Genomic DNA, 14,851 nt, shown 5'->3' on the forward strand with positions numbered 1-14,851 from the left:
TGTATGAATTTATTTTTGAATCAGAATCGCCGTTATAATCATTGGCCAGTACGGAGAATTAAGTAAAACCACAAGTCCAAATCCCTATTTCCATCCATGGTTAATTTAGGAAAGGGCCAATTTTTGCTAACTAGTTAGGCACCGGAGGACAACAACGTAACGAGATGCAACAATTTAAGTTCTTTCTGTCAATGACGTATTGCTCTCGATGTGATGTGATTGGAGGGAAGCCAAATCCAAACTGGCTTCCCTTGACACTTTTTTTTTAGTGCACCAGGACGATTCAACGCTGATTGGCTATTATTTTATACTTTTTTTTATCAAGTGAGGCCAAATGCTCACTGGCTTCCCTTGCATTCAACGATAGGGTCGGCAACAATGTCATACTCTCTCTGACCAGACAGCATCAGATAGATGGCCTACACATACAGAGACAGAGGGGCGCTGTTTCCCTCACTTGGATGCTTTCTCCGGTGAGTTACATTCAGCCTCTTGCAAATTGAAGGAACATTATGAAACAAGGATAGACAAAAGAGAAAATTAATATTATATAGATAATTTTTTACATTTTTGGGGAAGCCTGGCTTCCGTTGGCTTCCATGAATACGCACCACTGGTTCTACCTGCTATCTGTGGCTGCCTGTACTAGCTTGTTATTGAAGCAGCAGATAGGCCTACTATAATGAATTCTCCAGCAGTAGGTAGGCAGATAGACCCAGTGAGACAGGGGTCAGAGTTCATCCTCGACACTATGTGGAGGCTGGCTCAGATTGTATTAATTTATTTACAGTCACATGCAGCACGTCACTCCTGTGGCGCTTTCTGATTACCCCCAGTTTGATCCACCTCACACAAACATGCACCATTAAACTGGTTGCAGGGACAGTGTTAATGCGGAACTGCTGATGTTATTACGATGTTAGCGTGCTTTGCCTGTGTTTCTCTCATTGCCATTCTCTGAGGCTAGGCTGGATGCCCTGAGGGATAGCAGATGTATATACACATATCTTCAGACTATCCACTGATAACACTGTTGTGACAGCAGTATTTTATATACTGAACATCAAAATTGAAAAATACATGTTTTTGAAAAATAGGCCTTCACTTTCCTGGCAACACACTTGTAATGTTAACCCTGCAATCGATTTGTTTTCTACAGTGGTTGAGGTGAATTGACCTCACAATAGTGGTTCTCATGGAACACACTCACATTAGATGATCAACAATCCAATGGATCATCTCTCTGGAATGTCCATGTGTCTATATCATGTCAGGTTCAGGGTTTATGTTATACATCATTGTTGTAGTCTGGGGGCTGCAGCAGCAGCGGAGGGCATGTAGGTGTGGCCTCTGGAGCTCCACAATGCTCTTGGCTGGATTCGTTAGCCGTGAAACACCTGCGCTTTGACATCTCGGACTGCTGCAGGAGGAATCTCTGTTACCTCCTAGCCCCAGAGTTCTCTCCAGTAAGGAAATCCCATGTGTGGCTCCAGGCTCGCTCTCTCTCCAATGTGTGTGAGTGCATGCATGTGTGGGTGGGTGTGTACCCGTATGATTGTGTATGAGTGTATTTTGTGTGTGTATTATGTGTTCTATATTTTGGGATTTGAGATTGTGGTGATGACTGTGTTCTCCTCCAAACTTCCTGGGGTAGCTCAGGGAGTTAGGGACAAGGGTCTGCTCTGTCAGAGCTGCTTCGCCCTACTTATCCATCCATCCATCCATCCACCTCTCCCTCTACAGAGGCTCTAATCTGTTCTGTGGAAAAAGCCTGTTCTGTGGTGCATTAGACCTTCACAGTCTGCCCCTGACCTTAGTCAGTCTCTCTCTCTCTCTCTCTCTCTCTCTCTCCCTCACTGTCTCTCTCTGTCAGTCTTTCTATCTTGTGGTTTTGAAAGCTATGTTTAAGCTTCTCAATAGAATTTTGAGATTGACCCCAGATGGCCTTCAATAGGACTCCAATAGGTCATCTAGGGTCAATCTAATTCAGTATCTTAACCAATTTAACATCTTTAACTTGACCTATTGATCAACTGAATTGCTGAGACAAGCAGATACAAAGGATTTTACTGTAACTACCGCTCACAATACCCTCTGATTAACTCAACCATTGTCCCTCCTCTACGGAGATGAAGAGGTGGCACAAAAAATATACATGAAAGAGAGAAATGGATAAGAGAGATGAGAGAGAGATGCACCCCAGACTCTTCGATCACTATGGTTGACACTGTGTCCTTTGTTGTGTCTCATCTCACCCCCTCCTTGTCGTAATTAGTGGAATCACAAAAATGCAAATGCTTCATTACCGAGTCCTGCAGTGTGTCTGCATCTGACGTGTTTACCCTGACACTGGGCTGTAATGAGGAGGCTACTGGTCTCCTCCTATCCTCCTCTCCTCTCATTATTCCTGATAAACAGCCATCTGCCCTTTCCTCTCCTCTCCCATCGCTGGCTGTGAGGTCGCTCAATACCTGGATTTCACCAATCCGCTCCAGCTGTTTGACTTCCTAATGAATCATTTATGTCAGTGAGGAAGGCCGTCTAAACTCCATTGATCCCAGTGGCGGCCTGGCTGGGTCAGACAGCACAACTCACCACTCCAGGCCAGCTTCAAGGAAGAGCTGGGCTCTGAGGCTGAATCACACAGCTCATATGCCCCGCAATTCTTATGATGAAAGAAAAATTTATGTTAAAAAGGGCATAGTTAATCACTTTATATCAGGCTAGGGCAGGGCTCTCCAACCCTGTTCCTGGAGCACTACCAACCCCAGTTGTAGCCCAGTTCACTTTATCAACCAGCTAATTATTAGAATCTGGTATGCTAAATTAGGGTTGGAGTGAAAACCTACAAGACTGTAGCTCTCCAGGACCAGGGTTGGAGAGCCCTGGGCTAGGGGAATGGCTGTCTGTGTGGTGTGGTGTGGTGTGGTGTGGTGTGTGGGGTGGGACAGGTCTCACGACATGCAGACCATGGTGCTGAGAATAAATATTTGCCATTGTTATGAATGGCTAAGGAACTAGGCTATTCAGACACGAAATTTAAAAGGTTTACTCTGTCATTACATGTGCACACAAATACTTTCATGTGTTACTTTCATCAGCAATATATCAATATTCACAAGTCATTGTGCTACAGAAACTGTTTGTATTAAACTCTCCATTCTCTCTCGCTCTTCTCTCCTCAGTTATGTGGGCCGTGTTGTAGGAAACGGCCTTCATGCCCAGAAAAACAACCCAGAGATTAAGGTCCGCAGCATTGACCCCATCCTAGTGGCAGCTAGAGACAAACTAGAACAGTTCAAACAGGTACGTCTCATTGCCACTGTTCCTTCTTCACTTAAATCTGACTGTAAACATGACCACTGATGACATCAACATGTCAGTCACATACTATTCTGACACATCCTTTCCACTTAGTTGCTGTTCCCACCAGTTGTGGTAAATGGCCTAGATTTGTGTCTTTTATTGCTTGGCGTTCGGTACAAACCACGCCATTGGAGTTGATTCAGACGTGGGTCTCTGGAGGCCTGAGAGAGAGGAACAGCCAGCCAGCCAGCTTACAGACATGTGGATATGCCAGACAAATCTGACTAAACTGCCCTGGTGGACCCATCACAGATACTTAGATATTAAATCAGCCCCTCTACTGCTCAGGCATTCACTGGGACATTCACTATGAGAATGGAATACAATAACCCACTGATGCATCATAGATAAAGGAGCTCAATGCAAAGCATCATGGAGGAGGAGCCTGCGGGGTCATCGAGGCAGGAAGGATGGGTCACACAGTGTACTGTATGTTTTATATTCTAATCCTGTCTGGTCCCAGCCTCCTCCCCCCCTCCCCCCTCCCCTGGTGTATGTGAGTGTGGTAATTGGTGGTGTCTTGGAGGATTTGAGCAAACAGCCCTGTCCCTCTGATAGATGCGAACCCAGTGCTCTTAATGGCTGGGTGCCCACGGAAGTGCCAGCGATTTCACAGCTGGGGAAATCTGGCCCCCGGCAATGGGAGGACAGACATTGCCTAGGAGTTGCAGTATGTCGGTTTCATAATTAGTTTCCAGGCCACCGCCTTCTGTCACTCCCTACACCTCCAAGTCTAAGAGCTTAAATAATGTTTTAGTTAGCTACTTGCACTTTAGGCCAAGATAAGATGCCAGGTGTGTGCTTAGAACTGGAGGTGGGTCCTTCAATCTGCTGCCTCATTCCACACATACCAGGTAGACACACTTACAGACTAACAGTGAGTCTTTTTTCAGGTCTTCAACCTCAGGAATGGTGGAGCAATTCAACAGGTCAGCAGATTCAGAGGAGACGCATTGAAGTCAGACTTTTGTCATGTAAATGTTGTTTAACCTGAACGTTCCCTCAACGAGAAGCCAAAGCTATTTTCCCCCTCAGACTCTCCTGAGAGGCTTTGTGCAGACTGCAGAGACTCTCAGGGAACAGTCCCTCCCTGCCTGGCTGGGCTGCGAGGAGCTCTGTTCTGACCTTTGTGGAGCTGAAAGGCTACTAGGCCCGCTGAGTCCTGTTGTGCTGTGGTGGTCTCACCCCGACACTCCACCCACTGTCTCTCTCTGTCACTCTCACTCTCTGCTACTATATTTCTCTGTCTACTCTGTCAGTTTTTCTTTCTCTCTTTAGCTGTTGTCTGGTCTTTCACTGGAGTTCTGGTGTTGTCTTGCTTTGCTAGAAGTGTCCTAACAGTGTGTGCCCAAAATAACTTCTCTTCATCTAAAATGGGTCAGTGTTATACAGATTCATATTTTAATCTTTAGCCAACTTTATTCAGTCTTAAATTACAATTTTCTGGTTGAGACAATTGTTTATATATGTTATCTGGAGCCATTTTAAAGCAGAGTATGCCCTGTAAAGCCATCAGATCAGACTGTCTTCCATGCTTGGTGTGAGAGTGAGGATTTCCCCTGTTATCACCCCAGCCTAAAGCAATAAGTGATCATATCGGCTGTTAGCGGGGCGATAGCCGGGGTGCTAAAAAAGGGATTCTTGGTGGCCAAACCCATTGTTGCAGCTGTTTCTGGTAGGGGATCGAGGAGAGAGAGAGGAGAGGCACACAGCTCATCTGGCCCTCTGGGAGCCATTTCACTTCTGTCTCTTATTACTCCATTAAAAGCAGACGTGGCTGAGTTAGTTTCTGTGGCCCGAACAGAGCAGCCTGTCGGTTCAAAGCAGCCAGAGGCTGGGAAAGTCTATCAGAGAGGTGGGGAGGGGAGTAGAAACCTGAGGAGTCAATGTAAGCACTTTGGGGTGACTAAGAGCTCAATGTGAGAAAGAACAGGGATTTACAGGATTACATGTGTTTTATGGCCACTCTACCTAAGGGGAGAGAGAATGTTCACAACGTTCACAGCCATATTGTCAGTGTGCTTGTTTTTCTAACCCTGACTGGGACCCTGCTCACCTCTATAATGAACATCTCACACGTAAGAGATAAGATATAGGTTGTTAGATTTATCCCAGTGTGTGATTTTGTACCAATGTTCATTTGAAAGGGAGGAATCTTCAACCACAAAGAATGATTTCATTTGATTTCCTGAGGAAGGCATTCATCTTTCTTTTCTGAGTTTATTTCAAATTTCCTCCACTGTGAAATAATAGAAAATCCTCACCGGATTTCAGAAAGCCTGGCTTTATTTGATGTGATAGCTGCTTTGGTGAGGTTGAGGCTGAGGCCCGATCTGGCTGACATTTCTTTGGTTTCCTTTTGACCCAGTCTGAACCAGAAAGTTCTGACTATTACAGGAAATACACTATAGGTTTTCACAACATTGCAACATCGGTATTAAAATATTATGTTGGCCTAGCAATGTGTCCATCACAGTACAGTGTAAGATCCTGAGATGACAACATGTAGAGAGAGAGAGAGAAAGGATGAGAGAGAGCGAAAGAAAGAGGAGAGAGCTTAGCAAAACAGAGCAGAAAAAATGATGTAGTTATAATCTGTTCTTGACTGTTTATCCCAGTTGTTCGGTCATTTAATCATGTGGAATTAGCATCATGGAAAAGCATCCTCAGCAAAAGGAGGTTGAGGCTCAATACTCTTTTTTTCTATGCTAATTTATGCACGAGATTTATCTTCTACGATTGAGTAGTGTGCATGCTGCCAGTGCCCTGTAGGTTTTCTCATAATAAATGATTTATAAATCAGATTTGAGTAATGTTAAGAATTATTGGGGATTTATTTCTGTGCATGACAATATGTCATGTTTTGCCTGTTTTAAATGTTACTTCAATACCCATGAGCCTTGACTAGCACCATAAGAGAACCGGCCACCACACACGCTCACACAAATACATTAAGGTATAAGAAAATCCCCCACCGCTAGGTTTGTTGAGTCCCTCTAGGATGGTTGTAAAGAGAGCTTTTTTCTGTCATTCTTCATGAAAAGACTAACAGAGGTTTCAATGAGCTAACACAGTTTTTTATGAATAGCATCAATCCTGCAAAAAAGCTCATTAAGAAGCAATCACAGACACAGGAAGTCAATTCATGGCACTGTAAAGGCTTAATGTTCTCCTGACACACACACACAGATGTGAATGATCACACATGCAGGCTCTCTCACTCTCACTCTCTCACACACTTTCAGGGGTTTCCGGTACCTACGATGATAGTAACACACACACACACACACACACACACACACACACACACACACACACACACACACACACACACACACACACACACACACACACACACACACACACACACACACACACACACACACACACACACACACACACACACACACACACACACACACACACACACACACACATACACAACGAGGGCAATTAAGGGCAAGGAGAGTGGGATTGGGATGCTGTCATGCAACTAAACATGAAACATTAGAATACAATGTGGGCCCCCCAAGTGGCACAGTGGTCTAAGCCACTGCATCACAGTGCTAGCTGTGCAACTAGAGATCCTGGTTCAAGTCCAGGCTCTGTCACAGCCGGCCGCGACCAGGAGACCCATGGGGCGGTGCACAATTGGCCCAGCGTCGTCTGGGTTAGGGGAGGGTCTGGCCGACAGGGATGTCCTTGTCCCATCGCGTTCTAGTGACTCCTGTGGCGGGCCGGGCGCATGCACGCTGACACAGTCGCCAGGTGTACGGTGTTTCCTCCGACACATTGGTGTGGCTGGCTACCGGGTTAAGCAGGCATTGTGTCAAGAAGCAGTGCGGCTTGGTTGTGTCGTGTTTCGGAGGACGCACGGCTCTCGACCTTCGCCTCTCCCGAATCCGTACGAGAGTTGCAGCGATGGGACAAGACTGTAATAACCAATTGGGGAGAAAAGGGGGTAAAATAATAAACAAAAAAATTAAACATTAGAATACAACCAGAAGAGGAGGATCTGGAGAGAGGTAGATTTGGAGAAAACTAGAGAAAAAGAGCACAAATTAAGGGACAAAGAGAAATATACATGTAATAGAAAAGGGAAGAATAAATAGGTAAAGCTAGGTGTGATTGGATAAGGAATTTGAAGGCCTATATCATTGCAATGACACAAGTGTTTGTCAGTCAGTGGGAGGTGGTGTCATATGGTGGGACAATAGTATAGAACAAATCAAGTATCTGATGTGGTATCTGAGCTGTTGCCATGCTGGTATATATGTTTTTCATTGTCTCTGGGTTACTGTGTGGCTCGTTGAATAGATGTTCAGACTGCCTGAAGAGATCCAGTGTTTTTTTCCCATCTTGTTTTTAATCGAAGTCTTTTGTGTTTCCCAGACACTTTCAAGGACTCTATAAGAAAGCTCACATTTGAGATTTTCTGTGTGATTTCTAACAGAGCAGTGCAATTAAATGTATTGTTTAAAAAAGACAATCACCTGGAACATGTCAGTCAGTGGAAAAAATACATGTAGCCACATAGGTAGAGGCCAATCAGTCGCAGCTACGTTGCCATGGTTCCTCTCTTACACAACATTTAATTGGTTTAATGCCATTGATAATAGGAGAGCCCTCTGAGTTGATTAGGCCAATGTCACAGCCGGGGAAATTTTAATTTTCTTTTTTCAACTCCTTCACTTCTTGCCCTTATGATCCGCAAACTAGCCATCTCTCCATACAACGTTAACTGCAGCCAATTGCTTTTCTCCGTGAACTCATGAATAAGGCTATTAAATTAAACTTTTAATTTGTGGAAATGTAATTATGTTACGCAAGGTCAATGTGCTTATAGCACCTCACAGGGTCTCAATGTAGTGGAACTCTGGGGGGGCAGAGGAGGGGGCAGGGAGGACCAGGGTTTAGTTTGGTACACAATGAAGAACAAATAATTACATCCACTTGAATACTTTGAGATACATGAATTGGCCCCTAATCACTTACATGTGTGATGTAATCATCAATCAGTAAGATTGGACCTTGAGTTAGTGCATGGTTTCCCAAACTCTGTCCTGGGGCCACCTCTGGGTGCACAATTCTTACCAAATAACTACACCGCATCATCAAGCTTTGATTATTTGAATCAGCTGTGTAGCGCTAGAATGAAGGATAAAAATTGCACAAAGGATGGGCCCCAGGACCGAGTTTGGGAAACCCTGAGTCAGTGGACTGTAGACCATGGGAAATGGGAAATGCAAAGCACTCTTATGAAATCAGCCTACTGTACAGTATGTGATTCCAAAATAATATTTATATTGAACCAACAGCATTAGTTTTTAGTTTTAAAGCATATCAGATTGGAGAGACTAGTCTGTTGGTGACATTTGGGCAGTACCAAAAGGTGTTGTGTCGTCCCCCCATGTGCAACAAAATCATCTGCTCTTCTGCTATAGTAACAGCCCCAAGGGCAACAAAATCATCTGATCTTCTGCTATAGTAACAGCCCCAAGGGCAGAAACATCATCTGCTATAGTAACAGCCCCAAGGGCAACACAATCATCTGCTATAGTAACAGCCCCAAGGGCAACAAAATCATCTGCTATAGTAACAGCCCCAAGGGCAACAAAATCATCTGCTCTTCTGCTATAGTAACAGCCCCAAGGGCAACAAAATCATCTGCTATAGTAACAGCCCCAAGGGCAGAAACATCATCTGCTATAGTAACAGCCCCGAGGGCAACAAAATCATCTGCTATAGTAACAGCCCCAAGGGCAACAAAATCATCTGCTATAGTAACAGCCCCAAGGGCAACAAAATCATCTGCTATAGTAACAGCCCCAAGGGCAACAAAATCATCTGCTATAGTAGCAGCCCCAAGGGCAACAAAATCATCTGCTCTTCTGCTATAGTAACAGCCCCAAGGGCAACAAAATCATCTGCTATAGTAACAGCCCCAAGGGCAACAAAATCATCTGCTATAGTAACAGCCCCAAGGGCAACAAAATCATCTGCTATAGTAACAGCCCCAAGGGCAACAAAATCATCTGCTATAGTAACAGCCCCAAGGGCAGAAACATCATCTGCTATAGTAACAGCCCCAAGGGCAGAAACATCATCTGCTATAGTAACAGCCCCACGGGCAACAAAATCATCTGCTATAGTAACAGCCCCAAGGGCAGAAACATCATCTGCTATAGTAACAGCCCCAAGGGCAGAAACATCATCTGCTATAGTAACAGCCCCACGGGCAACAAAATCATCTGCTATAGTAACAGCCCCAAGGGCAGAAACATAATCTGCTATAGTAACAGCCCCACGGGCAACAAAATCATCTGCTATAGTAACAGCTCCAAGGGCAGAAACATCATCTGCTATAGTAACAGCTCCAAGGGCAGAAACATCTTCTGCTATAGTAACAGCCCCAAGGGCAGAAACATCTTCTGCTATAGTAACAGCCCCAAGGGCAGAAACATCATCTGCTATAGTAACAGCCCCACGGGCAACAAAATCATCTGCTATAGTAACAGCCCCAAGGGCAGAAACATCTTCTGCTATAGTAACAGCCCCAAGGGCAGAAACATCATCTGCTATAGTAACAGCCCCAAGGGCAGAAACATCTTCTGCTATAGTAACAGCTCCAAGGGCAGAAACATCATCTGCTATAGTAACAGCCCCAAGGGCAGAAACATCATCTGCTATAGTAACAGCCCCAAGGGCAGAAACATCATCTGCTATAGTAACAGCCCCACGGGCAACAAAATCATCTGCTATAGTAACAGCCCCAAGGGCAGAAACATCATCTGCTATAGTAACAGCCCCAAGGGCAGAAACATCTTCTGCTATAGTAACAGCCCCAAGGGCAGAAACATCATCTGCTATAGTAACAGCTCCAAGGGCAGAAACATCATCTGCTATAGTAACAGCTCCAAGGGCAGAAACATCTTCTGCTATAGTAACAGCCCCAAGGGCAGAAACATCATCTGCTATAGTAACAGCTCCAAGGGCAGAAACATCTTCTGCTATAGTAACAGCTCCAAGGGCAGAAACATCTTCTGCTATAGTAACAGCCCCAAGGGCAGAAACATCATCTGCTATAGTAACAGCCCCAAGGGCAGAAACATCTTCTGCTATAGTAACAGCCCCAAGGGCAGAAACATCTTCTGCTATAGTAACAGCTCCAAGGGCAGAAACATCATCTGCTATAGTAACAGCTCCAAGGGCAACAAAATCATCTGCTATAGTAACAGCTCCAAGGGCAACAAAATCATCTGCTATAGTAACAGCCCCAAGGGCAGAAACATCTTCTGCTATAGTAACAGCTCCAAGGGCAGAAACATCATCTGCTATAGTAACAGCTCCAAGGGCAGAAACATCATCTGCTATAGTAACAGCCCCAAGGGCAGAAACATCATCTGCTATAGTAACAGCCCCAAGGGCAGAAACATCTTCTGCTATAGTAACAGCCCCAAGGGCAGAAACATCTTCTGCTATAGTAACAGCTCCAAGGGCAGAAACATCATCTGCTATAGTAACAGCTCCAAGGGCAGAAACATCATCTGCTATAGTAACAGCCCCAAGGGCAGAAACATCTTCTGCTATAGTAACAGCTCCAAGGGCAGAAACATCATCTGCTATAGTAACAGCCCCAAGGGCAGAAACATCATCTGCTATAGTAACAGCTCCAAGGGCAGAAACATCATCTGCTATAGTAACAGCTCCAAGGGCAGAAACATCATCTGCTATAGTAACAGCTCCAAGGGCAGAAACATCATCTGCTATAGTAACAGCTCCAAGGGCAGAAACATCATCTGCTATAGTAACAGCCCCAAGGGCAGAAACATCATCTGCTATAGTAACAGCCCCAAGGGCAACAAAATCATCTGCTATAGTAACAGCTCCAAGGGCAGAAACATCATCTGCTATAGTAACAGCTCCAAGGGCAGAAACATCTTCTGCTATAGTAACAGCTCCAAGGGCAACAAAATAATCTGCTATAGTAACAGCCCCAAGGGCAGAAACATCTTCTGCTATAGTAACAGCCCCAAGGGCAGAAACATCATCTGCTATAGTAACAGCTCCAAGGGCAGAAACATCTTCTGCTATAGTAACAGCTCCAAGGGCAGAAACATCATCTGCTATAGTAACAGCCCCAAGGGCAGAAACATCATCTGCTATAGTAACAGCCCCAAGGGCAGAAACATCTTCTGCTATAGTAACAGCTCCAAGGGCAGAAACATCTTCTGCTATAGTAACAGCTCCAAGGGCAGAAACATCATCTGCTGTAGTAACAGCCCCAAGGGCAGAAACATCTTCTGCTATAGTAACAGCTCCAAGGGCAGAAACATCATCTGCTATAGTAACAGCTCCAAGGGCAACAAAATCATCTGCTATAGTAACAGCTCCAAGGGCAGAAACATCATCTGCTATAGTAACAGCTCCAAGGGCAGAAACATCTTCTGCTATAGTAACAGCCCCAAGGGCAGAAACATCTTCTGCTATAGTAACAGCCCCAAGGGCAGAAACATCTTCTGCTATAGTAACAGCCCCAAGGGCAGAAACATCATCTGCTATAGTAACAGCTCCAAGGGCAGAAACATCATCTGCTATAGTAACAGCTCCAAGGGCAGAAACATCTTCTGCTATAGTAACAGCTCCAAGGGCAGAAACATCATCTGCTATAGTAACAGCTCCAAGGGCAGAAACATCTTCTGCTATAGTAACAGCTCCAAGGGCAGAAACATCTTCTGCTATAGTAACAGCTCCAAGGGCAGAAACATCATCTGCTATAGTAACAGCTCCAAGGGCAGAAACATCTTCTGCTATAGTAACAGCCCCAAGGGCAACAAAATCATCTGCTATAGTAACAGCTCCAAGGGCAGAAACATCATCTGCTATAGTAACAGCCCCACGGGCAGAAACATCTTCTGCTATAGTAACAGCTCCAAGGGCAGAAACATCATCTGCTATAGTAACAGCCCCAAGGGCAACAAAATCATCTGCTATAGTAACAGCCCCAAGGGCAGAAACATCAGCTGCTATAGTAACAGCCCCAAGGGCAACAAAATCATCTGCTATAGTAACAGCTCCAAGGGCAGAAACATCATCTGCTATAGTAACAGCCCCAAGGGCAGAAACATCATCTGCTATAGTAACAGCTCCAAGGGCAGAAACATCTTCTGCTATAGTAACAGCTCCAAGGGCAGAAACATCATCTGCTATAGTAACAGCTCCAAGGGCAGAAACATCATCTGCTATAGTAACAGCCCCAAGGGCAGAAACATCTTCTGCTATAGTAACAGCTCCAAGGGCAGAAACATAATCTGCTATAGTAACAGCCCCAAGGGCAGAAACATCTTCTGCTATAGTAACAGCTCCAAGGGCAGAAACATCATCTGCTATAGTAACAGCCCCAAGGGCAGAAACATCATCTGCTATAGTAACAGCCCCAAGGGCAGAAACATCTTCTGCTATAGTAACAGCTCCAAGGGCAGAAACATCATCTCCTATAGTAACAGCCCCAAGGGCAACAAAATCATCTGCTATAGTAACAGCCCCAAGGGCAGAAACATCTTCTGCTATAGTAACAGCTCCAAGGGCAGAAACATCTTCTGCTATAGTAACAGCCCCAAGGGCAACAAAATCATCTGCTATAGTAACAGCCCCAAGGGCAACAAAATCATCTGCTATAGTAACAGCCCCAAGGGCAGAAACATCATCTGCTATAGTAACAGCCCCAAGGGCAGAAACATAATCTGCTATAGTAACAGCCCCAAGGGCAGAAACATATTCTGCTATAGTAACAGCCCCAAGGGCAGAAACATCATCTGCTATAGTAACAGCCTCAAGGGCAGAAACATCTTCTGCTATAGTAACAGCCCCAAGGGCAGAAACATCATCTGCTATAGTAACAGCCCCAAGGGCAGAAACATCTTCTGCTATAGTAACAGCCTCAAGGGCAGAAACATTTTCTGCTATAGTAACAGCCCCAAGGGCAGAAACATCATCTGCTATAGTAACAGCCCCAAGGGCAGAAACATCTTCTGCTATAGTAACAGCCCCAAGGGCAGAAACATCATCTGCTATAGTAACAGCCTCAAGGGCAGAAACATCTTCTGCTATAGTAACAGCTCCAAGGGCAACAAAATCATCTGCTATAGTAACAACCCCAAGGGCGACAACATCAATGGTGAGCCCTTTTTGCTATAGAATATATACTGAACAAAAATATAAATGCAACATGCAACAATTTAAAACATTTTATTGAGTTACAGTTCATAAAAGGAAATCAGTCATTTAAAATAAATAAATAAAGTCCTAATCTATGGATTTCACATGACTTGATAGGGGTGTACCCACTGGGGAGCCAGGCTCAACAAATTAGAATGAGTTTTTCCCCACAGACAGAAATACTCCTCAGTACCCCCACCCCCCTCAGACGATCCCGCAGGTGAAGAAGCCTGTTGTGGAGGTCCTGGGCTGGCTTGGTTACATGTGAGGCTGGTTGTGTAACGGATGTGAAATGGCTAGCTAGTTAGCGGGTACGCGCTACTAGCATTTCAATCAGTTACGTCACTTGCTCTGAGACTTAAGTAGATTTCCCCTTGCTCTGCAAGGGCCGTGGCCTTTGTGGAGCGATGGGTAACGATGCTTCGTGGGCGACCGTTGTTGATGTGTGCAGAGGGTCCCTGGTTCGCGCCCGAGGTCGGGGCGAGGGGACGGTTTAAAGTTATACTGTTACATTGATGCTGTTGACCCGGATCACTGGTTGCTGCGGAAAAGGAGGAGGTTGAAAGGGGGGTGAGTGTAACGGATGTGAAATGGCTAGCTAGTTAGCGGGTCAGCATTGCCAATTGCAGTCAGCATGCCAATTGCACGCTCGCTCAAAACATGAGACATCTGTGGCGTTGTGGTGTGTGACAACAATGCACATTTTAAAGTGGCCTTTTATTGTCCCCAGCACAAGGTGAACCTGTGTAATGATCATGCTGTTTCTTGCTATGCCACACCGTGGATGGATTATCTTGGCAAAGGAGAAATGCTCACTAACAGGGATGTAAACAAATTTGTGCCCAAAATTTGAGAGAAATAAGCTTTTTGTGCATATGGAACATTTATGAGATGAAACATGGGACCAAAACTTTACATGTTGCGTTTTAAGTTTTTGTTCAGTATAGTACTATTGATACTTCTTCAACCAATACATTCTTGCATGTTGGTATGGAAGATCCGATAATCATTGTGTTTTCACCCTAACCCAAAACATTGCTGTGATAGGTACGTGATAGGCCTATCTGACTGATATGATTATGATGGTCATAATGCTTCTTGACAGTGTCATAAAGAGTATTTCCTTAGTCCAAGTAAAGTGACACAGGATGGTCAGAATGCTTCTTGGCAGTGTAATAAAGTGTGTTTTCTACAAGTTATTTAAAATATGATGAAAAAATGACTGTAAAGGATTTAAGAAACAAACTTTTAAATGGAGACTTCTTGA

The 14,851-nt window shown here is 44.7% G+C and overlaps 1 protein-coding gene across 2 annotated transcripts in view; it reads left to right on the forward strand.

Annotated features, from left to right (window-relative positions):
- The window catches only part of gpc5b (glypican 5b), a 77,309-nt gene that overhangs the window by 46,193 nt on the left and 16,265 nt on the right, over positions 1-14,851 (forward strand). Inside the window, exons 7-8 of one of the 2 annotated variants that reach the window (XM_071345383.1) lie at positions 3,186-3,306; positions 4,260-4,474. In XM_071345383.1, the coding sequence (XP_071201484.1) occupies positions 3,186-3,306; positions 4,260-4,355 (217 nt within the window). In that variant the 3' untranslated portion in view covers positions 4,356-4,474. Of the gene's footprint in view, positions 1-3,185; positions 3,307-4,259; positions 4,475-14,851 lie in introns of those variants that run through there. The other variant, XM_071345381.1, reaches the window with a different exon arrangement.

Source organism: Salvelinus alpinus, chromosome 16 (genome assembly GCF_045679555.1).
Source record: "Salvelinus alpinus chromosome 16, SLU_Salpinus.1, whole genome shotgun sequence".
NCBI lineage: Eukaryota > Metazoa > Chordata > Actinopteri > Salmoniformes > Salmonidae > Salvelinus > Salvelinus alpinus.